The sequence below is a fragment of the Harpegnathos saltator genome, unplaced genomic scaffold (genome assembly GCF_003227715.2).
Source record: "Harpegnathos saltator strain DR-91 unplaced genomic scaffold, Hsal_v8.6 scaffold83, whole genome shotgun sequence".
Taxonomy (NCBI): domain Eukaryota; kingdom Metazoa; phylum Arthropoda; class Insecta; order Hymenoptera; family Formicidae; genus Harpegnathos; species Harpegnathos saltator.
In genome coordinates this window covers 1,514,820-1,539,528 of record NW_020230682.1, presented here as the reverse complement: position 1 = coordinate 1,539,528, position 24,709 = coordinate 1,514,820, and the positions used below count along the sequence as shown (strand labels likewise).

The 24,709-nt window shown below is 51.0% G+C and overlaps 2 protein-coding genes across 10 annotated transcripts in view; both read right to left on the bottom strand.

Annotated features, from left to right (window-relative positions):
* Window positions 1-619: 619 nt before the first annotated feature.
* On the bottom strand, window positions 620-12,971 carry LOC105180692 (uncharacterized). The gene is made up of 12 exons (XM_025307091.1): window positions 12,575-12,971; window positions 10,727-10,994; window positions 7,633-8,462; window positions 7,378-7,504; window positions 7,087-7,272; window positions 6,793-6,971; window positions 6,619-6,704; window positions 6,133-6,352; window positions 5,694-5,999; window positions 5,361-5,543; window positions 2,433-5,187; window positions 620-2,071 (listed from the first exon to the last, which is right to left on the bottom strand). Exons 1-12 carry the CDS (start codon window positions 12,630-12,632, stop codon window positions 1,933-1,935), a joined length of 5,337 nt encoding a protein of 1,778 aa, XP_025162876.1. The 5' UTR covers window positions 12,633-12,971; the 3' UTR covers window positions 620-1,932.
* Window positions 12,972-18,996: 6,025 nt separating this feature from the next.
* Window positions 18,997-24,709, bottom strand: part of wake (ankyrin repeat and fibronectin type III domain containing protein wide awake) — an 88,732-nt gene continuing 83,019 nt past the window's right edge. For 8 of the 9 annotated variants that reach the window (XM_025307131.1, XM_025307134.1, XM_025307133.1 and 5 more), the window contains 7 exons: window positions 23,863-24,123; window positions 23,345-23,647; window positions 22,810-23,249; window positions 22,342-22,721; window positions 21,598-22,204; window positions 20,709-21,515; window positions 18,997-19,814 (listed from right to left, as the gene is read on the bottom strand). In XM_025307131.1, coding sequence (XP_025162916.1) covers window positions 19,479-19,814; window positions 20,709-21,515; window positions 21,598-22,204; window positions 22,342-22,721; window positions 22,810-23,249; window positions 23,345-23,647; window positions 23,863-24,123 — 3,134 coding nt within the window. In that variant the 3' untranslated portion in view covers window positions 18,997-19,478. Of the gene's footprint in view, window positions 19,815-20,471; window positions 20,552-20,708; window positions 21,516-21,597; window positions 22,205-22,341; window positions 22,722-22,809; window positions 23,250-23,344; window positions 23,648-23,862; window positions 24,124-24,709 lie in introns of those variants that run through there. The other variant, XM_025307132.1, reaches the window with a different exon arrangement.

The following is a 24,709-nucleotide window of genomic DNA, read 5'->3' as shown; positions in this document are numbered from 1 at the left end:
AAGTGCATTTCTATCACGCAAGGGCCGTTGCCTTTTGCCGCGGTGACCCGAAAACCTGCGACGAGCTCAGATAAAGGTCCCGTTGAAAGCAGGAAGAACGGAGTATCTCAAAGAAAAGAGAGTAAAACTCGACTGAAATTAGGACGTTTCTTTCAAACGCGATTATACTTCGATTCAGCTGAATATACCCTGCGGCTTGATAAAATCTTAGTATTTTCCGCGTACTAATTTTTCGATCTTTTTCTTACGTTCTGCTGATACACAAATCAATTTTCGCCTGCACTTTTTCCTTTCGTCTCTCTTCCGTTTTCTGTAAGAGTAAGTTTCGCCGATTCCTATAAATCCGAACAACCTCATCTGGTGTTTGCGCGAGCAACGCTGCTGGCCATAAATTCTGCTGGCAAAATGCATTTCGATTTTAAATTTATGGCGAACGAAATGAAACCCGTGGCGCGTGTACATTTTGAAAGGATTGGTACTTATGATCCGTTTTTGAAATTGATGAAAAAGAAGGCAGATTTCAATACAGTGGCTCTTGAATTTATTACGGATGGATCAAACGGTGATAAATCAATCAATCAGAGGTAAATAAACATTAAAGGCTGAAAATTTTCCTAGGATTCAACGTATTTTTATTTTTCCTCGCAAAAAGAATCACGCTTTTTTCACGACAACATTAGCAACTTTAATATTATATCTCGAATATCTGCGAATAACATTGCTCTAAGGTCTAATACAGTTTGATGCCTCCGTAATTCCATTATTTCTCCTTTATTTCCTCCTTTATTTCGATTTACTTCGATTAATCTGTAATGTGTGTGTACATCGATTTAACATACGGATTAAATGATGTACCACATTGATTAAGTGTGGTAAGTACATAGATTACGTATCAGTCATTATACTGTATTTAAATTACAAGCGATCAAATCTACGTCGTTGAGATGTTCGAATGTTGATAAATCAGTCTGCAAACGTGATTAATTTGAGATATCGGTTATATAAGAGCTACATTTATCAACCGACTCTACCTGCTCCCATTCGCATGATATATTTTATTTTGCTCGGTGGATTCTCCAATTCGTATCTAAGCACGAAATAAATATGAAACATGTTTGCGATAACATAATCGTGCCATGCTTCTGAATATATTTCGTTAATATAATATTAACGATGGTGAGAGAGACGCTTAATCGATAGCGGTGATTTTTTATGATAGCTGAAGCATAAAGTTACATAAAGTACGAGGAATGTAATGCCATGAAAAACCGTATCTAAAAATAGCACACGCTAATTCCAGGCGTATTCGCATGCCTCTTTCGGCTTGACGTGAAAATCTGCCCCAACTTACCTTCACGTCATCCTCTGAGCACGTAACAATGTGATTAAGTATTCTTTCGTTTTCGATGCGTGTCGCGCCGACTTATTCACGTGACCGAATTAGCTGACCAAATTCAAAGTGTATGGGTAGTTTAATCTCACTTGACGATCACGCCAATTCAATTAATTTGTCATCGTTTATAATCTATCTATCACGCGCGGCGTGATAACGATCGATAACGGAAAATGAATTGCTCGTGAAAATACTCATCGTTTTACGTAAAAGTAAAAGCCCCCCCCCCACACGCATGTAAAATGCATGTTTCTCGATACAATTCGATACAGCTGGCTATATAAAAGATAATTTAGCGAGCGCGTGTTAATGCGCATTTACTTACGGTTCTTAAATAAGAGAACGAAGTCTTAAAATATTAACAAATTCTCCGTAATGCTCCGCTTACGCCGTGCATTCTGCATTCCCGCGCTCTCGCGACGCACAGCGACAACTCGTACTCGGTAAAAAGATAAGAGTATAGGCGGCGACTGGAAAACTTTCCAGCAATTTCATCCGGGAATCAAAAGTACCGAGGACGAATTAAGAAGCGCGGAACTTTAAGCAGCGTGGCTCCCCGATTTAATGGGCTTGGGTAATTCCTTGGCTGCGCTCGCGGACTCGTCGGACAGAATTCCGGGCATTTCTATCATCGACGATAAATTCGGGTCTTCTTGCGTATTCACCCAATGACTCATCCTATAACATGAAAGAAAAAAGAAACCAATGATCTCAGTAGGCAGCGAGTAATCTTATGCTGATCGGTCTGTCGGGCAAACGATGACTTGCAATCTATAATTTCGTGGGTATTCCAAGAGAGACGCGAATGAATGAGAATCTTTTAAACGCCTTGGGAAGCGATTTAATTTAAAATGTCACGAGAGAGGTGGGATATTACCGGGGTAATTTGGTTGGAAACACATGGACGGTACACATGGCGCGTTTGATATTCCTAATGAAACACGTCTCGATTGATTGCTCAAGACTCGCTGGGACCGCAATCACCTTGCGATCTCAGAGAGCGGCTACTCGTACAAATAGAATTGAGAAAAAGAAATACCTGTCGGGAACATCGAGCGATGCAACGTTGCCGACAACCGCCGAGAAAGCGCCTTCGAGGTCGTCCACCACGTCATCTCCGTTAATATCGTAACCGCTGGTCGTAACGAGCGTGGACGTCATCGTGGTCGTTGATTTACTTTCCTCGCGTTCGGTCGTTTTCGAATCCGCCACGGAAACGTTGGTGATCGAATCATCGGTAGTCGCTTCCGCGGCAATCTTCTCGCGCGACAGTCCTCGGTCCTGAGCCAGCGTCTCCTCGGCGACGTTGTCGTCCGTCGAATAGTGATGATTGCTTTTGGGGATTTGCTCGAGCATACCCTCGCCCGAGTATCGATGCAGCACGTTCTTCTCGTAATAGTACTGCCCTGGTTTCCGGACTAACACCGGCACATTAGTAGTCTTCGTCTGCTGCTTCAATGGCATTGGGACCTCGCTGGTGACCTTGTACTGAGATATGTATCCGGAGTGGCCAGGATGGTGAACGGTTTCAACCGCCTCAGTGACGATCGTGACACTTTGCACCTTGATCGGCCTCGGCTTCAGAGATCCCTCTTGCTTTTGCATTTGGAGCGTCGAGACTTCTGACCAATACGTAGTCGGGGTTGGTCGACTCTGATGCGTAATGTCTCTGTATGGCGACTGCTCATTTGGGTTATTGGGATTTTTATAAGAGTTTGTTTCCTCGTATAGGTTCGCAGCAGGAAGGGGTTTGTCGATCGATTCTTTTGGATAAGGCGACGAATAAGGTGCTGGAGAACCTTCCTGATAAACAGGTCGACTCGTCGTCGGTTTCTGATAGAACGAGGAGCTATGCGACTCGAAAGGCTCGTTCTGAGCCGGAGTGCTGCTTTGATAAGTCAAAGTAGCATCGGGGTACTTGCCGTAGTTGTTGCTCAAAGTCGATCCTTGCCAGTACGAGTTGCTCGGCGCCGCGTCTTCTTGGGGATGGGAAGGGATGTTCGTTCCAGAGTTTGCGTAGGGTCCACTTTGAGGCTTGGGTCTCTTCTGATACGCGTCAGGATCGTCGTAATCGTACGGTCTCTTGTGGTGGCCGTTCAAGTTCCACTGATCTTGACGTTGCGGTTGGTTCGAATTAGCGCTATAATCCTCGCTCGGTCGGCCGTTCTGCGTATCGTACGACTGGTCGCTCGGTCGCGACGCGCTCGCCGAAGTCGGTCTAGGTCTACTAGGTAGATAATCCGAATTTTGCCCGTGATACGGCTGGTCGTTCGAGCCGAAACTCGGCCGCGAGATCGTCGGGGGCTTCAGTCCGCTGTAACCTGGTTTGTGATACGATTCGTCGTTCGAGGATTCGTAGCTCGGTTTAGAACTCGGTTTTTGCGGCGGCCTCTGTTCAGTATTCGGCTCGTAAGGGTGTCCCGAGTTCGCTACTTGGCCAGGCTTTGGTCTGTCGTACGCGTGATGCGCCGGGAACGAGTCTTGCTCGTGATGCGGGGATCCGTAGTTGAGCAAGTAACCATCGACCTCGTGATTCGGCGTCTGAGTGGTCGGTTTCTGCTGAAAGTTCGTGTAATAAGTGTACAGAGTGGGCCTGGGGCTGCTGGGGGAATAGTTGTCGTAGAAGACGGCACTTTGCGAGACGGGTGACTTGTAACCATAAACGAGCGGATTCGGGTTGTTGGGGTCGTTGTAAGCCTGAGGCACGTACAGGTAAGCCGAGTGCGGAATCGTCGTCGGTATAGGTTTCGTCGGCGGTCGATGCACGGGATAGTTACTCACACCTTGGTTGAACGCGGAAGTCGGCTTGACGGTAGGCTGTTGCCTGATCCTGATGTTCGATCCGTAGATACCGTCGTTGACGAAGACGGGCGCACTGACGGCGTTGTTGTGCACCACAATCGACACGTTTTCCGGTCGCCCGATGGGTCTCTTCACGACGATTTTGTTGCTCTGGTGAATGCTGCTCGTAAAGGGCTTCTGAGGCAGCGTGATCTGCTCCCGATTGCTCTGTCTCCTTATATTCGTGTTCTTCTCCTCCTTCGATCTGGAGACGGAAAGAGAGTCGCTCGCCGTTCGTTTCGTCTTCGTTTGCGGGTCATCGACGTTGTGTCTGAACGACCGTTCGGCCCAAAACTCGAGGTCCAATTGGCCGATAGTCGGATCCTCGCACGAGAGACGTCGGTTCTTCAACGTGTCGGTCGCGAGGAAAACGAACGGTTGTATGGTCTCGATGGTGTCCAACGTCTTGCACAGCACCTGTGCCAGAGTGACTCGTCGAATCTGCTGCAGCTGGCCCGCGGTAAAGCTGCTTTCGCTTTCGGGGTTCTCGTACCAGAATCGGTCTCCGCGTCGCAGATTGCTGAATTGCTGGCCGATTATGCAGGCGAAAGTAGGGCCGACCAGGCCGCCGACCACCGATCTTTCCGCTAAGCCGGCCGGGAAGAGATCAATGTCCTCCACCGACGAGTAGAGCGATCGGAATTTCGCCATGGTGCTCGGCGACATCACTCTGTCGAGATCCTCGAAGGTTCTTATCGGCGACAAGCCGCAGGGCTCGCGCCATCGCACGTAAGGCGGCAGACCGTGATCCCGACCTCTCTGAATATTGAGAGAGGCCAGGTCCATGCCGAACGCGAAGCCGGGAGTCTGGAAGAGGTGATTCGTCACCTCCTCGGTTATGAATTCGTCCCTCCGTTGACACGGCTGATTCGCCAGGCCCAGGACGAGACGGTCGACCGAGCCCGCAGTCTCGAGGTTCACCGGGTTCCTGAACTCGTCGTGGATCGAGACATCTACGACGATATTCGCAAATGAGACCAAGCGCTCGGTAGCCGGCCCTCTTTGCGCTCGTTGCCAAAGTTTTCACTGATCAATAATTATCGACAAATACCCAGACACTTTAATGTTTGGGATAAAAGAGCGCCGGCTACTGGACTCTGAAAAGATAGTATAAATAATAACTCACTGTTAAACAAAGGCCTGTGATCGCTGTCGAATCTCACGAAACTTCGCTGAACTAGCGAGTGGCCGAATCGATAAGCCGCCGTGGAAAAGGCGTTCGCGATGTTGGGATTTACGGTTGAGTCGTAGCCCTCGTAGTAGCCTTTTTTCAGGACCTCCAGGTCGAAGATTCTCATCACCTGGGGACCTGGAACACGTAACACCTCGCAGTTGGCGCTCTTAGCCCGCAGAATGCTCGGCTCTTCTCGATATTTACGACGCGATTATTTATATTGACGATCACGGCTACCGCCGCGAACAATGAATACCGTGAGAGGTAGGGTAGGTTTTCGCTCACCGAGAATGATCGGCAAGAACTCTCGATAAGTTATGTGCTGAACCACGGCGCCGACGATCCTTCGCGTCTCTTGAAAAAGTTTCTCGTCGCTCCAGTGGGAGTTGAGCGCGGACAGCTCCGTGGCTATCCTGTTGTGCAGCCTCAGGAAGACCACGTGCAAGGACGTGAGGGCCGGTTGTTCGCTGAGTCGCCCGTCGCCGGCTCGGAAACAAGTCGTCGACAGGGAGCCGAGTTTGCACAGATCGGACTCGCGTTTCGGCAGCGGAGGTCTGCGGAGCGACTGAATCCTTCCGTACTGCAGCAAGCCTGTGCTCGGCAGAGAGGGTGCGTTTGAAAGCGCGGATTCGCGGCGGAATCGCGGCGGAAATTGCTTCCGTTTCTCTCGCGTCGATCTGTTTCGAGAAATCGTCCGTTAGAGACAGGGAGAGGAAGCACTCACCGCTGCGAAATAGCCTCAGACTGTCGCTCTGCAGGGCGTTGCTGCTGTAAACCATCGAGGCGTCTAAGTAACTGGTCACCTGAGACAGCTGCTCCCTCGGGCCGAATTCGCAACCCTCCTTTGGGGCCGGCCCGCTTCTGAGGAACTCCAGGCATCTCACGCCTAGGGGACCGTAGAAGCTGTCGCGTAGACTCACCGCGATCGGCAAGCACTCCGGGTGCTGTCGACATTCATTATAAGTACAGCGCCGCGCTTCGAGTCGTCTCACGGGAAACGTCAAGACTTAAAGAACGCCAAACTTTTTCCGGTGCGAAAAGTAGGTCGAAAGTCGCGGTCCGTGAATTCGCGATTTAACTCGTCGCTTATGTCAACACGGAAGATGTAGAGAGAGAGAGAGAGAGAGAGTGAGAGAGAGAGAGAGGGAGAAGGAGATGGTCCTTTTAGAAATGAAATGTATGTTAAACAATTGGTCGTCTCGCTGATTACCATAAACTCTGGTGGTTGGAAGCCGGCGCCACCTGGCAAGCAACACTGCGGCACTGTGCCGTTGAACCCCCTGCTCTGTCCGGTCGCTGTCGATGCAGTAAATATAATTACACAGTGTCTCCAAGGTTTGCGTGCGAGCTGAAAAGAAAGGAAATGAGCCCCCTAATAACACACCTGTCAAATCGTGATCCACAAACTGCCCCCACTGCATCAGCATGTGTGTAACGGAAGCGAGAGGTATGTCTTGATCCTCGTGGATCAAGCCGCTGATGTCTCGCGGACTCGGGAGCGGCCTTCCGCTCGTCGACCTTCGCACGCTCTGAACACCGTCGTGATATATCGCCGGCAGAAACCTACGGCGAGCTGAGTCCAGAATTGTTCTCGTATGCGAGATATGCGACGGAAAGCTCGCTCTCGACGTTGCGACGTCGACCGGGTCTCGGGTTTCGTCGTCGTCGTGTTGCTTACCTCTGCATCGTGGACATGGCGGAGCCCCACCAGAGATCCCTCAGATTATTGCAGCTGCCGTCGGAAGTCCTGTATCTCAAGCTGGCTGGCGGGCATTGGGGTGTTCCTCGTCGCGGGCATTGTTGCTCCAAAGAGGTTCTTCGAGTGCTCCGGGATAAAGGCAATTCCAACGGCGCGCCGGGAAACCTGAGGAGAGAGCGGGCATGGGGTGTGGAGTGGAAATGGACGCAAAGTTTCCGGCGGAGAGACAGCTAAAGGGCAGGCTCGATCATCGACCCGCTGCAAACTTACTTCTTCATGTACATGGCGGTGCCTTGAAGAGTCGCGTAGCCGAATCTCGCCAAGTTTCTCGCCTCCTCCGACTGGTCGTTAAACGCCGCCACGTATCTCGCCGGCTCGTCCCTCTTCAGATAAAGACCTGCGTGTTTGTTTCGTGTTTCGTATCATGAGGATGCCTCCTCGTGGATGCGAGTAACGATAGTTTGACTCTAGGTAAAGTGTCCTTGGCGATGAATCGACTCTCGCCTTCTCTCGTTCAATGCTTACCCATCGAGTACAGTTTAGGCTCCTGGACGTAATAGAGGTTGTGCATGGCTCGCAGGCCGAAATTCGCAGCCTCCATGAGATCGTCCTCTCCGGGTTGCCACTCTCCTTCGTAGTTGGTGCGACTCTCCACCCCATAACTTCCAGATGCCAGACCAGCGGACTCGTGTAGACCCACGGTTGCGTCGGTTAGTCGGCTCGGACTCTCTCCGGGCTCCTCGACGAACGCGCTTTCGCGCGGCGCGTTGCTCTTCGCGTTAGTCGGCGTCGTCGGTCTCGTCGCGTTTCTCAGCGATACTCTCGCGAAAAGCTCCTCTCGGCTCGCGAGCTTCTTTTCCGTCTCTTGACTTTTCTCATTTCCCACTTTGTCCTCCTTTTCTACTTCGACTGCACTCGTTACGGCAGAGCTTTCAGAGATACGCGATACGTTCAAAAATTCATGTCGGATTCCATTTCGTGTCTGCTTCGACCCTTTCGCGGCAACGTACGTGATTCCGCCAGAGTCTTCCGGCTGTATTACATCCGTTGCTGCCTCTGTCTCTCTCGCGGCCGACTCGTGCACGTACCTCGGTCGCGTTGCTTCGACAGGATACGTAGCGTTGTTATTTGCCTTGGTTTCCTGGATACTTCGGCTTAAGGGATTGTAGTCTGATGAAATATTTACTCCTTTCCTTGTAGTGTCCGTTGACGCGGAAAGCGATCGCTCGATCTTGCCGGAAATTGTAACTTGGAGACTCGACGTTTGAGTTTTGACGTGGGACGACTCCCCTTTGCCGTTTTCGTTCCCTGGCTTCGATGACAACGCGGGGCACGAGAGGAGGGAGAAGACGACGCTGACAAATGAGATAAAAATTGCTCGCTATATCGTGATGCGTCAAAATCGCACCGTGTGACAGACGTTCGATAAGCCGGGAATGGTCGCGCCAAGATCTCCACGTCTGTCCGGCGATTATATTTCACCGCCGCCATTTTTTTATATCCCACTTTACGATATGCAATATACAACAATCCGGTTCGCCGCGTTTCGATACCGCTTGTGCACACACGCGGTTACTTGACGGATGCTTATTTAACGTTCTCTCTTCCATCCACGACATTGACCTTATCGCGAACCAATCCGCAGCTGATCAAATACGAGTTTCATTCACGCTGGCAAAGTCTTGCCAATAGCCGTTGATCGCGTTACGCGCCAGTGCTTTCTCTTCCCCCGCGCCTTTTCTATTACGCATTGTAATATTTCCAGTAAGCATTCAAGTCCCGCGCTCTCTGTCTTTTCTCTCTCTCTCTCTCTCTCTCTCTCTCTCTCTCGTGAAATAATGGCGAGTATTACTCGCTATGGCGATGATACCGTCGCTTCACAAGAATGCATCGTCGTCGCATAAATTGAATGCCACGGTGTCGTGACATTAAAAAGTAATTATACCGTTGCGTGCATAAAAGTCGTGATATTTCACGCGCCGTGTGAAAATGTCTCTCACGCGGTCGATACCGCGGCGTGGATGCATTTTCGAATTGAACCAAACGGTCCGGGCGGAGCGAATTAAGAACGGTCGATGACCCGTGCGAGTCCAACAGTGCGAGATATCAAAGTGATAAAAAGAAAGGCCGGGGTCACACACGGGCCGAAACATTCGCCAAATGAAGCTGCCGGCACGGTGGCGTTAGGATCGAAAGAGAGAGGAAGAGAGAAAGAGAGAGAGAGAGAGAGAGAGAGAGAGAGAGACGTAACGGGACCACGGTTTGTGGAACGTCGGAGGCACGGTGGAATAAAGAAGTCATATTGACCTTGTAAAGTTTCTAGGGAAATCCCGTGGAATTTTAATAACGATCACGCGTACCGAGAGTACCGATATGATCGCGTTGGATAAAGGTGTACTCGGTGCACTTTGGCCACAGCGTCGGCTCTACTCGACGAAAATCTTCAGGCAAATTTTAACTGATATAAAGAAACTCCTAAACGCGTTACCGATTAATTCCAAGTCTCCGTACAGATTCGTAAACGTTATCGGCAAACATTACCTTGCGATTTTTCATCGCGCACGCCAAACGATACGTTTCGAGTCACGCGGTTCGTCCACGACGCTCGCGACTGCAAGGATTTACGAGGAGACGGCAACTGCCGATATGTCGACTCACAAGGTGGCAAGGTGCATTTTGCTGATTGCGGCGCGTCGTTGGTTACACTCACAGCACTCGTCGGTGCATATTCGTCGGCGCGAGATGAAACACGCGCGCAGGTGAAATTGTCGTGTCGGACGCGGAAGAGGAAGATCGAGATCGAGAAGCGCAAAAGGAACGAGCGCGAGCGGCGAAAAAAGGAAAAGAACAAGAGAAGAAGAGCGCGTGGGGCTCGTCGGAGAATCGAGGCGGCCTTCTCGAGGACGGTTAACCAGGTACTAACCGGCGACCAGATCGGCCGACTGGTCTTATCCTCGAGGAAGGACGCTGCCTCCGGGCGGCGGGCTTTATTTTTTACTCGCCGACGTCGTCGTCGTTTTTCTCCACATTTTTACTGTTATTCCGCTTCGTCGCGTCATCCCGCGATTTCGACTGGCCGCTAGCTTTACGAGCTCGACCTCCGTCCTGTCCCGTTCGGTCCTGTTCCTGTCCTGTCGTCCAAACGTCGCGGCAGGATGACGGGAAACCGGGCTCCTTGTAATTGTCCGGCAGCGTTTACGGTTTCTCGGATATTGAAGAGAGAGAGAGAGAGAGAGAGAGAGAGAGAGAGAGAGAGAGAGAGAGAGAGAGAGAGAGAGAGAGAAAGAGAGAGGGAGAGAGGGGAGGAGAGCGGTCGGTAAACGGCGTTAGACGAGTCGGAAGGAACGGATTATGTTGATTAGCGCGTCGATGCCGCGGATCGATGTCTCCTCTCGCGGGCTGGTCGTTGGCCTTTAATTGTCGGTGGCCCGATAAGCTCGCGCTCGTTCCACTTTCCGTCGGGAACTCGGTTCGGCCGTTCGACTGTCCATCCGCGCGCGCCCGCGCGCGACAAGTTCCGTTGGCTCTTAAAGTTGCCGCGCGACTCGCAACAAACATCGTTACATCGTCGTCGGCTGATGATTCACTTGGCGCGTTGTAGTTACGGTTATCAATTTACCTCGTCAGTGGCGGGCGGCTTTCTCCTGCGCTTGTAAGCTCGCTATCGCCTTGCCGGTGCCGTAGAGCACCTTGGCACGCACCTGAACCCTTCTCGTCGTGGTCGTACAGGTCGTTCCAGGAGCGGACGACGAGCTTCCGGTGTTGCCACCGGAAGTCGTGCCCAACTGCAAAGTGCCGCCCGCGTAATTCGCCCCTCTGCAACTCGTGCAACCCTCCGACATAATGCCACCGCTGCTGGTATCCCGCGCTATCGTCGCAAAGCCGTCCTAAACGAATAGCAATCCCGCGATAATCGTAAACCTGCTTTCAGAGTTATTTTGTCGGTCGCTGTGTTTAGTGGCAGTGTTTCGGAAGTAATCCAGAGAGGGGCGGCGTAGTTTTGCGCGCTGAAGAGAAAAAGTAGCACATAGTGTATGCACCGCGTGTACCGCGAGCGAATGCAGAGGTCAAAGCGACTTGAATAGGTGAACGGAAGGAAAGCATAAAACCGTCTTTGACGGTCATAAGTGTCGTCCGTAATACCGGACATAACGTCTCAGTGTGTCGGTTAATGTATCAAGTGCCGCGTCATGTGCGCGTATACGTTGACGTTTTCTTTCCGAGACGAAATTTACGACTTTGCGTTTCGCGCGCGTCCGCTTAATGCGATTTTCACAGATAATTTTCGACTCGCTTGACCTCGCTTGACCTCGCTCGGGGATGAAATTCTCGCGTTCTTTTACTTTGATCTCTGGTCAACTCGGGCGATTACTCGGAAACGACTCGGCCGATCGACGGACGTAATTAGCGGTCGGCTATAATTAATTACGGCGTCGTTGCAGCGTCTCAAAGACCGCGTCCGCGTTGGATTGACTTGTACAATTGAGTTCCTCCGCAACTGGAGCCTCTTTGCTAATCTGGATGTAACTCGACGGAGCGCGAGCTGCGTGCTGTTATTAATTATACACGACAGATATTAATTACAGTTGGGTAATATCGCACAATTGCAGCATAGGCGACTTTTTGCCATTTCTTCGCCGCTGAAGGCACGCCAGCAGTCTGTTATAATGTGCAACTCGCGGCTCTGACCCGCGTGCCGTTCACCATAAATCCGGGAAAATCTGGGTTAATTATACTAATGGCGATATATGGCGAGCCTTCGTACCGGTGACCCTACCGGAAAAAGGCGAAACTCCGTAACTTCCTTGGCTGGCCTGTTCAAACGGATTCTATGAAGAAACCTAGTTAATTGCGAAGAAAAGACTATGTGAAAATAAAACGCGAGCAAGATTAATCGCGCATGTCGCGTGCACGATTGAACACATCTGCAACATTTTTATTATATCTCGAATGTCCAAACTCTTTTTCCGAAAGACACGATCCGTCAGACGGGAGGAAGAAAGAAAAATGTGTCTCGCGAGACTGCGCAGTGTGCTATCACGCAGTGACGAAAAATTCAATCGGCGCTTTCTGACACACTTTCATTTCACACGTGGTGTTCTCGATTCTCACTTGCACGTTCAGCAAGTCAAAACGCAAAACCACATCCTCGCGATTCCTCCTCTCCCACCCTCTCTCTCTCTCTCTCTCTCTCTCTCTCTCTCTCTCTCTCTCTCTCTCTCTCTCTCTCTCTCTCTCTCTCTCTCTCTCTCTCTCTCTCTCTCTCTCTCTCTCTCTCTCTCTCTCTCTCTCTCTCTCTCTCTCTCTCTCTCTCTCTCTCTCTCTCTCTCTCTCTCTCTCTCTCTCTCTCTCTCTCTCTCTCTCTCTCTCTCTCTCTCTCTCTCCTCTCTCTCTCTCTCCTCTCTCTCTCTCTCCTCTCCTCTCTCCTCTCTCTCTCCTCTCTCTCAGCATCGGCGAAAAAACTTACTAGTATCGCCGGCGGGTTTTTTCAACGAGAAGAACCGATCATCCCCGAGCTCTAGCATGAACCACCCCGAATCGTCGGACGGAGCATCCTCCGAGGATCGAGCGTGTATCCGCCTCTTCGCAGACGATTTTTACACAAGGTTTGGCGGCAATTTCGCGAGAAGCCCGAAAAACACACTCGTCGCGCTTCGACTTTTCTTCGGCGCCTCTTTATATAGCCTCGGCCACACGGGAGAAGCGCGGCTTCGAAATCGGCGACAAAGTACGTTAGCGTGTCCGCGTCCACGGTGCGAAGGCGCCGAAGGAACTGATCGGCCGTGTTCCAAATAGCCGGTCGGTAGGCTTCACCGAACACTCGTCTCTCTTTTCTTCTTCTTCCTCCGCGTCGTGCCGGTCGTTTGTCGTCAACGTCGTCGTCGTCGTCGTCGTCGTCGTCGTCGTCGTCGTCGTCGTCGGGGTCGCCGTCTTCGTCGTCTTCGTCGCCACCATCATCCATCACCTTGCCCGCAGGAGGGGATGAGGGCGACAGAAATTGAGACTATTCACGCTGGATCCGGCTGACTCGCGAAAGTGCCGGTGCTCTCATTGAAAGCACGAGTACCCGCGAGAGAGCACAAGGCGCGTGATATTGAATTGAACAAAGTGCGAAGCGACGAGAAAAGAAATGCATCGGGATTTCGTCGGGAGACTTCCTTCAGCTCCGTCCGGTCAAAGTGGGACATGAACGTTGGAGACTCGCCTGCGTCGATCGCGAGGGGTGACCACTTTTTTCAACGTCAGGGTAAAGGCTGACGACTGCGCTGAAACAATACATTTTCGCACACGTGTCTGCGAATTCGCCCGCTAAGATCCATCCCCCCAGCTCCGGACCTCTTTATCTCCACCTCTCCTTCTCTCTCGACTTTTCCGCACGGCTGTGACTCACGGATCGCAAAGTCCGCGTCAAAGAGGGAGAACGAAGGAGGGCGAAAGGGTCGAGTGCGCGGTGAAAGAGAGAGAGAGAGAGAGAGAGAGGGGGGGGGGGAGGAGCATTGTGTGCGCACGAACGGGGAGACCTAGCTGCGAAACGTAACCTTCGCTCGGTAAAAATTCGACAGGCGAGCGAGCGGCCGGACCTTGTGCCCCGCATAATTCTTTCGCAACAACGCGGCTACAACACACGCACGTACGCACACGTGCGCGCGTCGCGGCCCCGGAGATCCGTGTAAAATCGAGCCGACGCGGATCGGATCGGATCGGGTCGGCGGTTCGCCCAGGTGGGATACGTGCGGCTGCGGTCGCTGGATGCGTTTCTGGGCCTTCGCGGCTCCTGCGGTCTCGCACCTCGCGAGGGTGGCCGACCTCGCGAGCGCCGGGGAAAAGTGGGCTACCCGTCGCTGGACACGGAGCTGGACATTGACAAGATCCTCGATTTTTCGCACGCGTATCTGCAAATTCAAAAAGGGCAAGGGAGGGAGAGGACGAAACGTTGGCGCACGAGCCCCGAGTGGTGTGCAAATAAATGTCGGATTCAAGATTTTTCGAGCAGAAGGAATGAGAGAGAGAGAGAGAGAGAGAGAGAGTGAGAGAGCAGGGAAGGGAGAGCGGGAAAGGACATGATAACCGCGGCGGCGAATTGCATGCTATTGTGTCCTACGGTGGTCACGCGAGCCAAGTCGGCGTAATAATTTGATTGATACTCGCATCGCGCGCGCTCGTTGCATATTCGATCGTGCGGTCGGCCGAGCCATTGCGCCGAAATCGCCATTAATAGGATCTGTTTTGCAAATTTGCTCACGGCTTTGCATGAGAATGCGGCGTTACATTCCAGCGGGATATTAATCATCCTTCGGCGAGCGCAACTTTAGCCAGCGCGATCTCGAAATAGTTCTCGAGCCGTGGCGCTCGAGAAAGGAGGAAAAGAACAGAAGGAGAAAAAAGGCGAAACAGATAATCTCCATCGGCCGAAATATACCGTTATCATTCGCGCGAGGTGCCTTTCTTCCTTTCTTTCTTTCTCTCTTTCTTTCTTTTTCTCCCTCCCTCTCTCTCTCTCGCTCGCGACGCGCTGCAATTAAATACCGAAGCGAGCCGACTCCGCGCTGACTGCGCGCGCGCGCGCGGCGTTGTTGCACTATCAGTATCCGCCAGTGGGTCAGTCAACAACGGGGTCAGCCGAGGGCGAATCGGGACCGCGGCCAATCGCGTTCGTTCGCACGGCGCCCGTGTTCTCGCGACAATGAGCATTTAATCGTGTACGCGGCGGTATTATATACGGCCGCCACGGTGAGATTCGTGCCGACGCAATTGCAATTTCGCGCGCCGAGGCGAGCGAGATCTTCCTCCCGCGCGCGCGCGCGCGGCGCTCCGTGAATTGAAATTTCCGTGCTTTCCGCCGTAACGAGCGGGCAGGGGGGAGGGGGGGATCCGGATCCCGTCCGCGAGCTCGGCGAGGCCGGCGAGCAGAGGTTGACGCAATTAATCAAGCCGACTGAGCGCGCGCGCGCGCACACGGAGTAACCGTCATTAAGTGTTGTCGCAACCGCGCGTAATAAACAACAACAGCGGGCCCCGCTGCCTCGGAGATTATCGAAAACTTTCTCTTGTTTCCCGCCGGGGTGACGCGGGAAACGCGCTCGTCCGCGGTTTCCCAGCCCGTACGTCCACGATGGCTTCATTCTCTCTCTCTCTCTCTCTCTCTCTCTCTCTCTCTCTCTCTCTCTCTCTCTCTCTCTCTCTCTCTCTCTCTCTCTCTCTGCAATTGCAGTTTTCTTGTAACGTTAGGCTTACGTTGCGAGACAGGAGCGCGTTCGCAAAAATTGTGCACGGACGGAAAGCCGGCGATGTGACCGCGCGGCCGCCGCGCTCGTTATAAGAGCGGGATGTGGGATTGTAACGGGTGGGGTGAGGGGCGGTAAATAAAGAGTAGGTGGCTCACGGCAAGACGAGAAACAAGACGGAAGTGGGTCAGCGGGACTATCGGTCGCGAGGGTCCGGGTTCTCGTTTCGTTTCGCGTGCGTGTCTGACTTGCCGGAGGTGATGATGCTGGCGGGATTGGGTACAGGTTGTTTCAGAAGAGATCAGAATCGATAAGATAGGCGGAAGAGAGACGATAAGAGGCGGGAAAAATGGGAATGGGAAATGGGAAATAAAAGACACTCGTAAGCAAAGTATCGATGAGAAGAGAGAGAGAAAGAGAGAGAGAGAGAGAGAGAGAGAGAGAGAGAGAGAGAGGCAGACGAATGGGGGAACAAATGAGAGGGAGAGAGGAGAATGTGTGAGTTCCGACGCGAATAGTGACGCGGAAAAATAACGGTGGGTCATAGAAATTCCAAGTACGAGACGGAGAGACGCGAGCGTCCCCCCCTCTCTCTCTCTCTCTCTCTCTCTCTCTCTCTCTCGTCTCCGCATCGATGTCTGTGTCTCTTTCGACGTATTCATATTCGTCGGCAAGGCATGACGTGGCGAAAAGTCCAATCGAGACGAATACAATGTTACACTTTATTTCTCGTGCGTGTCCGTTGTACATTGTCCCCGACGAAAAAGAGGGGGAGAAGAGCCCAGTCTCGCAACGGAAACAAAGCCGTCTTCTCCTGTACAAACACCAACATTCGCTACTGTATACAATTTTACTTGTACTCGCACGTACGTTTCGTTTCTCGATTCGCTAGGGCAGGGGAGTTGGGGAGAGGGAGTTGAAAAGTCGAGCATTAACTCACAACGCCGTCGCGTAGGCACAGCTATATATTAATTACATCGTGATGGGTGGACCGTAGAAACGAGACCTTGCTCTCGCCCAAAATAATCTCTCTTCCGGTGCTCTGTTTCTCGTTTCCTCTGTGTGCAGTCGCTCTTTCTCTCTCGCTGTTTTGTATAATATTTACATGTAACAGTTTCTCGCAATCACCGTGCGCGCGTCGTCATCTGCTGCTTATACGACTAATCGATTAATTTACACTCAACATCGATAGACATTCACATAGTGTGCTAATAGAATTTCTACCCTCTTCCCCGAGGCAGGCCTAAACGGTACGTGCATCTAGCGGCGAAGATAGCGGGGAGCACGGCGGGTGCGGCTGATTACGCTTCAAGTCGGAGAGGAGCGTCTCTCTCTCTCCCCGCGCGGTTACCTCGCTCGCGACATCGATTTTCGCGTAATTAGCGCAGCGTACGCGAACTTACCTAGCGACGTAGTCAGCGGGACCCACGATGCCCCCCGCGACAATTCGTCGGTTTCTTTTTGCCACCTTGTGGATAAAAAAATATGTGCACCGTGTTTGATCTTGCTGTTTGAACGCAGGTAGTGCGCGGCCCCTCGGTGCACGATACTACTGCTCAATAAGCGTGATACATATATATATATATATATATATATATATATATATCCGAGAATGTGGCCGAATACACGGCGAAATTGAATCGTCTGCGACGTGAAGGACGGATTTCACGATAGACATCTGCGATATCGCGCAGATAGGGAGGGGGAGGGGAGGCGAAATCTGGTTGCTTCTGAAAGATTTGTTGTATGAGCCGCGACGTTTGCTTCGCTCGAGATACGGCTGGCCCTTTGGCCTTTGCCCTTTCAGCCGACTCGCTACGTGTGTGCATGCGTGTATACTGCGTAATTGATCTCGCGAGATTAGCCTCGCTGCGCGCGCTCGATTAAACACGAGACGTGCGACGCGGATCCCCGGATGCTCGGAAGAGCCTCGTCGCGTACTAATATTGTGCAGTAATATTGTGCGGTGGGGTGTTCTCTCGGTAAACCACTTTGCGCTAGGATACTTGTGTATCCTACCTCGGATCGGTTAACACATCGGCTGCCATAGCGCCGGTTTCCCTAATTGGACACACTAATATGTACACCTGGTAGATAACGTGTCAACTGTGGTGAAAACTCCGCTAAAATTCTTTTTCTATGAGATTACGAGATAGAGAGATTCTTTTTTTTTTTTTCGCATTTTTTATTAGATATTTTCTTCTCTATGCGGTCCTTTCGAGACTGGCCGTTCCGTCGAAATTGTTTTCAGTTATTAAAAAAAAAAATGTAGGGAAAAGCGAAGCGCACTGGATTAATGGCGGCGAAACAAACGATGCGTTCTCCCTTGCGCGGTTCGGTACGAGACGAAAGTTACAAGTCGAAAGGAGAAACATATACATAACTTATTTATTGTATCTCTAAAAAATAATCGTAGCATCAATAATACTCTTTGTTCTGTTATATACACAACAGTCTATAAGCCTCTTCGTCTTAACTATATGTTAATAACTAACCGCACAACTGGTTCAGGTTTACCGCGCCTTAGCTTCCCAAACGCTTAGACTAATTTGCCTTTCCACTGTCTCGAGTATTTCTTTACATTTTCTTCTCCTCCCGCCGTCGTCCCTCCGTCAACGAGATTTCTCCTCAAACTTTATATCTTACGCTCTCCTAAAAAATATATCTTTTGCTCTCTAAGCCATCTTAGGACGATGCTACCAGACTTTAGGAACTTTTGCGCGTTTTATTCTAGTTGATATACTTCGCGAAATCAGAAAACGAAAATAATGTTTCCCGGGTGTGCGCCGGTTCGACGTCGCACATCCGAATCGTCTCTCATCCGCTTTTCCAGAGCCTGGTAACACTGATCTAGTCAAGCGGAAAGTATCGCGTGTAATATCGTGTGATAACGTTGCCGCGTTAAAACGCAAATGTTCCTCTTTATTTATACAGGCGTTTCGCAACTTGAACGAGATAGATAGAAAACTTTCGCTGACTTTGAAAACGATCATCCTTGTTGGTTCGAGGTATCCGAGTACTTGGCTGTATCTGTAATAATCCTCATCTCTGCAGCTTCAAGCTTCTTTCAAGCTTGAAAGTTTTTCCAACGACGCTACATACTCGGACACGACGAATTGCGATGCGAGGAGCAATGAGATCTTATTGACGTGTCATCCTTGACGACACACGGGTCGAATAAAACATTGAGATCGTTACATAAAATATAACAGTATGTCTCGCGCGAATATATATATATATAATTTTTTTTTACAAACTAACTTTACAACATTTGAAGAATATTACAGACCGTGCTCGCGTAAAGCCACAAATTTCAAACGCGGAATGTACACATCATCTAGGTAGAATAAATCCCTATTTCATCGGTCAGAGAGGTGCTTATCACGTGACGTCTCATCAAGATTACTGCGTCGCCGCGACTAATTGAGAAGCATCGTTATATACTTGGTTACTTGTGTATTTTTGTATCTTTAACGCTCTGTCCGCTAAACCCAGGCCCCTTGAGGCGCGGATTTATATTTCAATTGCATAATGACGAGAGCGGAGTAAAATATAATTGCACCAAATTTTCTCGCGTAAAGAGAGATAGATAGAGAGAGAAAGAGAGAGAGAGAGAGAGAGAGAGAGAGAGAGAGAGAGAGAGAGAGAGAGAGAGAGAGAGAGAGAGAGAGAGAGAGAGAGAGAGAGAGAGAGAGAGATGGGGAGACAACAAATTTAGTTAAAGTGTAAAATACGGAACGTCTATTTTAACAAGCGATCAATCTTTTTTTTACGAAGCTCGTTAAATCTTACGCGGCTAATATCGCTTATTCAATGATTATTTTTCCCCTTTTTCCTCGTCAAATAATTTCGTGAATATACACTTGATTCACAGTTGTACAAGTCACGACTTATACAACCATCTTTCTTTTTTCTAGAATAAACTCTTTCCATCGAGCGAAATATTTCTCTTCCTCGGTAGCACCGTTGAAAATGACCGACCAGATCGCAGATTGCGCAAAGGATATATCGGTGACGTTTACGCGTATAGACTTGCTGAGGTTTCATTTACAATAATGAAAGAGAAAGAGAAAGAGAGAGAGAGAGAGAGAGAGAGAAAGAGATAATGTAGATTATATTATTCACACAGACACCGCTTTACTTGTGCTATAAGTACGCAGTGTGCTTACTACTGTGCTCGAGGGCTGCGAGAACATCCTGCTTTTGCCTAACGTATAATCGCCCCTTCTTCCACGGATTCTGCAGTTGAAGGGGTTTAAAGTCGTCCCTTAAGCAACGTTCGCGCGCACCAATTACGGCAACTAAACAAAAGTTTGGTAGCTCGTCGGCCGTGTAGATAGGCCCCTCTTGACCCTTCAGCACCACCGCCATATTCAACTGTTTGACGACGAGATCCACAACTTCTCGTGCAGTGGTCCTTGGTGTTACGTGCAATTTCAGGCTGGTGCCGGCCGCTAAACCAGTCTCGTAGGCCGCATAAACCTGCAACGCAACGAACGTATCTCTTATGGCTGCCCATCAGTCGCGCGTAATTTACACATACGAGAGAGAAAAAAGGTTAAACGTAAAACTATCCTGCGTCGAATGAGCGAGATGCAAAAATTCGGAGCAAGAAGTGAGTGAAAATCGGCGAATCGTAATTGGTGAAAACAGTCCGAGAACAATTATCCACAAGCGCCGTGTGTCTGGAAGGTTCTGGAGGCAAGTAGGAAGGAACGTTCCACTGTTGCAAAACGTCTCTCAAAGTTGTGTTGCTTGCTACGATTCATTTCTAGTCATTTCTAGCCTCGCAGTACCATAGACACACTTTGCGCAATGGACGCACACACTGAGAAAAAATGCGAAACACGTGAAAGCCGCAACAACAGTATTGTACAGCGCGTTAACTTGTGCCTTGCCGCTTTATTATCTTCTGGCTGTGACTTGTCAGACTGAATGACAGAGAGCGCATCGCATGTTACTCGACTGATCTCGGTGAAAGAAAAAAAAAAACAACAACTGTTACACAACGTAATGTATCACAATGACGATAATCTTTCCATGCCGCGCTAATTTGGACACACTAAGCGTATATGTGTAATGTTTAGAAAGCATAACCGAGCAGAGCAAGCGTTGAAATTTAGCGGTGTGGCGGCTTACTCAATATGTCTGCTACATCGGTTTGCACTAGGGGACCAAGTGAGCTGTTTCTAATTATAATCGGGTTAGACTTGTGTTCCCTACAAGTGAAAAACATCATTTCAGTACTCTAGGCTCGCGCGGTGAATTCGGCAAAAGGATCTTTTCTCTTTTCGAAAGCAATTCCGAGAGACTAACTCCGCGCAGCGACAACACTCGTATTTCTAGAATCACTAGGGCTAGAATCGATGGGTATACCTGGAGAATGCCCGGCAAAGGCGCCGGCATCATCGTCGCCTCTTCCTTCTCCTCGTCCAGCTGCGCGTCCTGCGACGCGGTGGCCATCGCCGCGACGCTCACTGTCGGCTTGGACGTCTTCACCTTGACCGTGTGACCGGACTTGAGTACGCAGACGCTGGAGTTCGGCGTGGTGTACTCGTCGCTGCTCAGCGAGTGCAGACTGTCCGAGTTTGTGTTGCTGACGCTGATCAGGCTCGTGGTGTTGGTCATCGCCGTGGAGACGCTCAGCAACGAGCCGCCGTAGATGATGGGCTTGATGCTCAGCAACGGGCTAGTGCTGGCTGAGGCCGAGGTGATGGTGGCGGATCGATTTCGCGGGCTGTGTTTGTACTTTGTGAGGATCAGCGTGTCCTCGGATTTGGAGGGTGGTAGCCGTGTGTTTTGCAGCGGTATCAGGTGATTCGCGCTGCCGGTGGTCGTGAGGTTACTGCTGCTGCTCATGGGCGCGCACGACTTTTGCGGCTCTGAACTGGTCGACATGTTGGACGTATTGCTGCCTTTGCGCACGTATTGGCCGCTGGGCAGCTGCTGCTCGCTCTTGCTGAATTCCGTTGTCAGCAGATTGGACGACGAGTTGGACAAGTTGGGCCCCGGCCAACTGCCTCGGCCGGGGCTCGACTTGACGAGCTTGGGATCTCTAGGTGGTAGTTGCAGCAGACTCCGTTTCAGGCTGTTGTTGTTGCTGCTGCTGCTACTGCAGTTGTTTTTGTTCCTGTCGAGGCTGAGCAAGTACTTCATGCAGATGCCGATCGCCTGCGATGTGGCCTGCGTGACGGAAATGTTATATTCTCAAACAAGGTTTTTTTATCTGCTCGTAACGTCCACGCAACGCGTGTGACAAACTTACGTTTTGCTGGGAAGAGCCGCGATCTCTCGCAAAGGTGATCACGTCAATCAGCCACCTGGCACCTTTCCATACCGTGTTGACCTGCGACTGGAGATCCTGCAGCCTGGCAAGCTTGTCCTTGGCGACGCTCAGTTCCAACGAGCTGAAGGCCTCTCTGTGATTGTGCTGGGCCTGCGCCGTGTCGAGCTCGAGAATGCAGCTGAGTCGCGAGTAACGGTTGATCACGTCTTTCTGGTAGGTGTTCAGGTGCACCATCTCAAACACCTGAATCGGCAAGGACAGGAGGTCCCCGCGTTGCAGCAGGATCTCCCGCGTGCCGGGCACGCAGCAGGCGGTCTCGGCCGGCGGCACGGCGATTAGGAAGGACACGTCGTGCGTCAGATCGATCACCTCAGCGTCGTACAGCCGATGCACCAGCGAGTCTTCCAGGTTGATTTCCATGTAGTTGAACAGTCGCCGCGCGGTCGCGGCGACCAGGTCAACAAACAGCTTCTGCTGCTCCGTGCCTTGAGATTCGTTTGTTACGTTCTCCTTCTCTTCCGACTCTTTCACAAAAGACTCGGACTGGCAAATGCGCGTCACCCTCTTCAGGTAGTCCCACTCCTCCCTTCACAGAGAGACGAAAGTCAGGATACGGTAGCGCAAGAGAGAATGATGAAAGAAAAGTTCGCTTGTCACGATGATTAGCTTCTCTCTCTCTCTCTCTCTCTCTCTCTCTCTCTCTCTCTCTATCTTTCTACTTACGCGGACACGTGCGGATTGTCGCGGATCTTGCAGTGCGGTAAGACGTTTGGCGACTTGGTCGGTACGACGACCTGGATGAGGTCCACGCTGCTCTGCATCTTCAAGTAGCCGAGGTACAGGCCCTTGGACAGCTTGATGCCGCTCACCTGGTGATATGTCATTTGCTCTTGTATGCTGGCCATCAGGATATCGGCCACGTTGCTCTCCTCGTGCGTTATGATCTTCTTGATGACCTTACTGAGCGGCAGCCACCTGCTGTTCAGTACGGAGACCAGTTTCGGTGACTTGACGTAATTCACCGTCGAGAACACGAGGGTACCTTGAATGTCTCTGATGGGCTTGTGGTACAATTGTCCCAGGTCCTGCGTGCACAGCGCGGCCTGCAAGGGGACGCGTCGTCGAGGGGAGATTTCAGTCGAATGTCGAATTTCGCGAACGCGAGAGTGAGAGTCCGGCAGTCAAACTTACCTGCATTTGAGCGGCAGCCTGAAGCAGCTTTATCCTAAAGTGGTTGGTCGAGCTGCTGTGGCTCTTTTCCATGTCCTGCCGGAGGGACTTGACGTCGTCCCAGGTGCAGGCGACTTTCATGAGCCAATGAAAGTCATTGTAGATGCAGCTCGGGTACGTCTCGTCGACCTCGATGACGGGTAAAAAGTCCTCGTTGGTCACCAGGACTTTGTCCTCGTGGTAGAGCAGGCAGGCGAGGAACACCCCTCGCCTGAGATTCTTCTGGAACTTGCTCGTCGCCGTGAACAGCTGCTTGATCGTCGTCTTCTTCTTGTGATTCCGCCTTTGCACCGCCGGCGTCTCCTGCGTGTACTCTGGTCGTCTGATGTCGGTGAACAGGGTGTTTAGTTGCTCCAATCGTCCCGCGAATCTCGGCACCCTGCCGTCAATGTCCCTCCAACCTTCGAATAGGGATGGGGGGGGATGGGAGAAGACACGAGATAAGATCGTCCGTGAAGCGTGAAGAGCACTCTTGTCAAACTCGCGTGATACTCACTACTGGGTGTCACGTGCGCGGGTGTCGAGTTCCTAAATCTGCTGTAACCCTTCAAATTTCCGGCGGCGGCGCGAAAGTGATACCTCTGGCCTTGGGTTAGACCCTCAATGCGACACTCCCTCTGCTTCATGTCCAAGACCTCCCTCTCGCCGCAAACTACCGAGAAGTCGTCGTGCAGGCTCCACTGGACCTTGAACTTTGTGCAGATTGGAGAATCGTGCGAGTCTGGCTCTTGAAACCTCACCGTTACCGAGGTCGTGCCGGTAACATCGACCGCGACCAAAAAAGGCATGTCGGGCGGTCCTGAGGCGAAAAAGAACGAAGGAATATGCTTTAGAACATGCGCGTATTTTAGCGCGTATAGCGGTAATGTAATTTCGGTGATGTAATTTACTGGCGTGATTAACGCGCGGAGAATAATTCCGCGCGTGAATTCATAAGCATAATCGAGCGCGTCGTATTGTCGCGCGCGAGACGAGATGAGAACCGACGCGAATAAGCTCGGTGTGGTCACTCACTCGCTTGGTCGAAACCCAGCAGCATTTTTCTCAGAGCTCTGGCTCTCCTCTCCCACAGGGCAAGCTGCTTGTCCTCCGTGCTACCGCCGCATCCTGTGAGGTTATTGTGTTGCGTGGAAAAACTGGCCCTATGGCTACTGGGTGGTTCCAGCAGAGTGGTCCCACCGCTGCCGGAAGTGCTGCCGCCGAGTTCTTGAACCCGGTGTTCCGCTTCCGAGAGCAACGATGCCAAGTGGCTTCCCAAAGATTCCGGGGACTTGACTGCGTTAATGAAACGTTGCGTTTCACAACACATACATTATACTATGTCACGTATGAATAATTAAGCGGTCCGACAGGTGCGCGCCCGGCGAGCTCGTTTGAAGCTTTACACTCTTCAGCGTCTCGATTATACGCATTCGCGTTTTCACGAACGTTGCTTTCGTCACAATCGCGTCGCTGAAACTCTCTCTCTCTCTCTCTCTCTCGGCTCTCGGTTGTTACAACCTGGCGACTACGATTCTCTCGTGAATTTTGACGCAAACGCGCGCGTCGCTCGGCAGAATCGAGCGCTGTCTTACTGTACATTATTAATTACAAATTATAATCGAGAGCGTATAAATTACAGTTTATACCGAATGCTAATTATATTGTCAGTTGCAAATTAATTCTCAGCTGCAAAATCCATCGGAATTGGCGACACTCAATCGAGAGCATTCGTTTCGAAATCGCGCACACGAGGCTTCTTGATTAGAAGCAGAGCAGCGGGGGGGGGGGGGACGTCCAATCGATTTCCTGAAAACATTTGTCAAGTCGCCGTGAGATGTGCGAATCCCCCGACATTTTTGCCCGACATTTGTAAAAATTC

Excerpts from the sequence above, each read along its gene's own strand:
- LOC105180692 (XM_025307091.1), bottom strand. The coding sequence starts at position 12,632 with ATGCTAGAGCTCGGGGATGATCGGTTCTTCTCGTTGAAAAAACCCGCC. Across the intron at positions 6,972-7,086 it reads GCCATGTCCACGATGCAGAG|GTTTCTGCCGGCGATATATC; the intron begins GTAAGCAACACG and ends AGCTCGCCGTAG. Across the intron at positions 6,000-6,132 it reads TCTGAGGCTATTTCGCAGCG|GCTTGCTGCAGTACGGAAGG; the intron begins GTGAGTGCTTCC and ends TGCCGAGCACAG.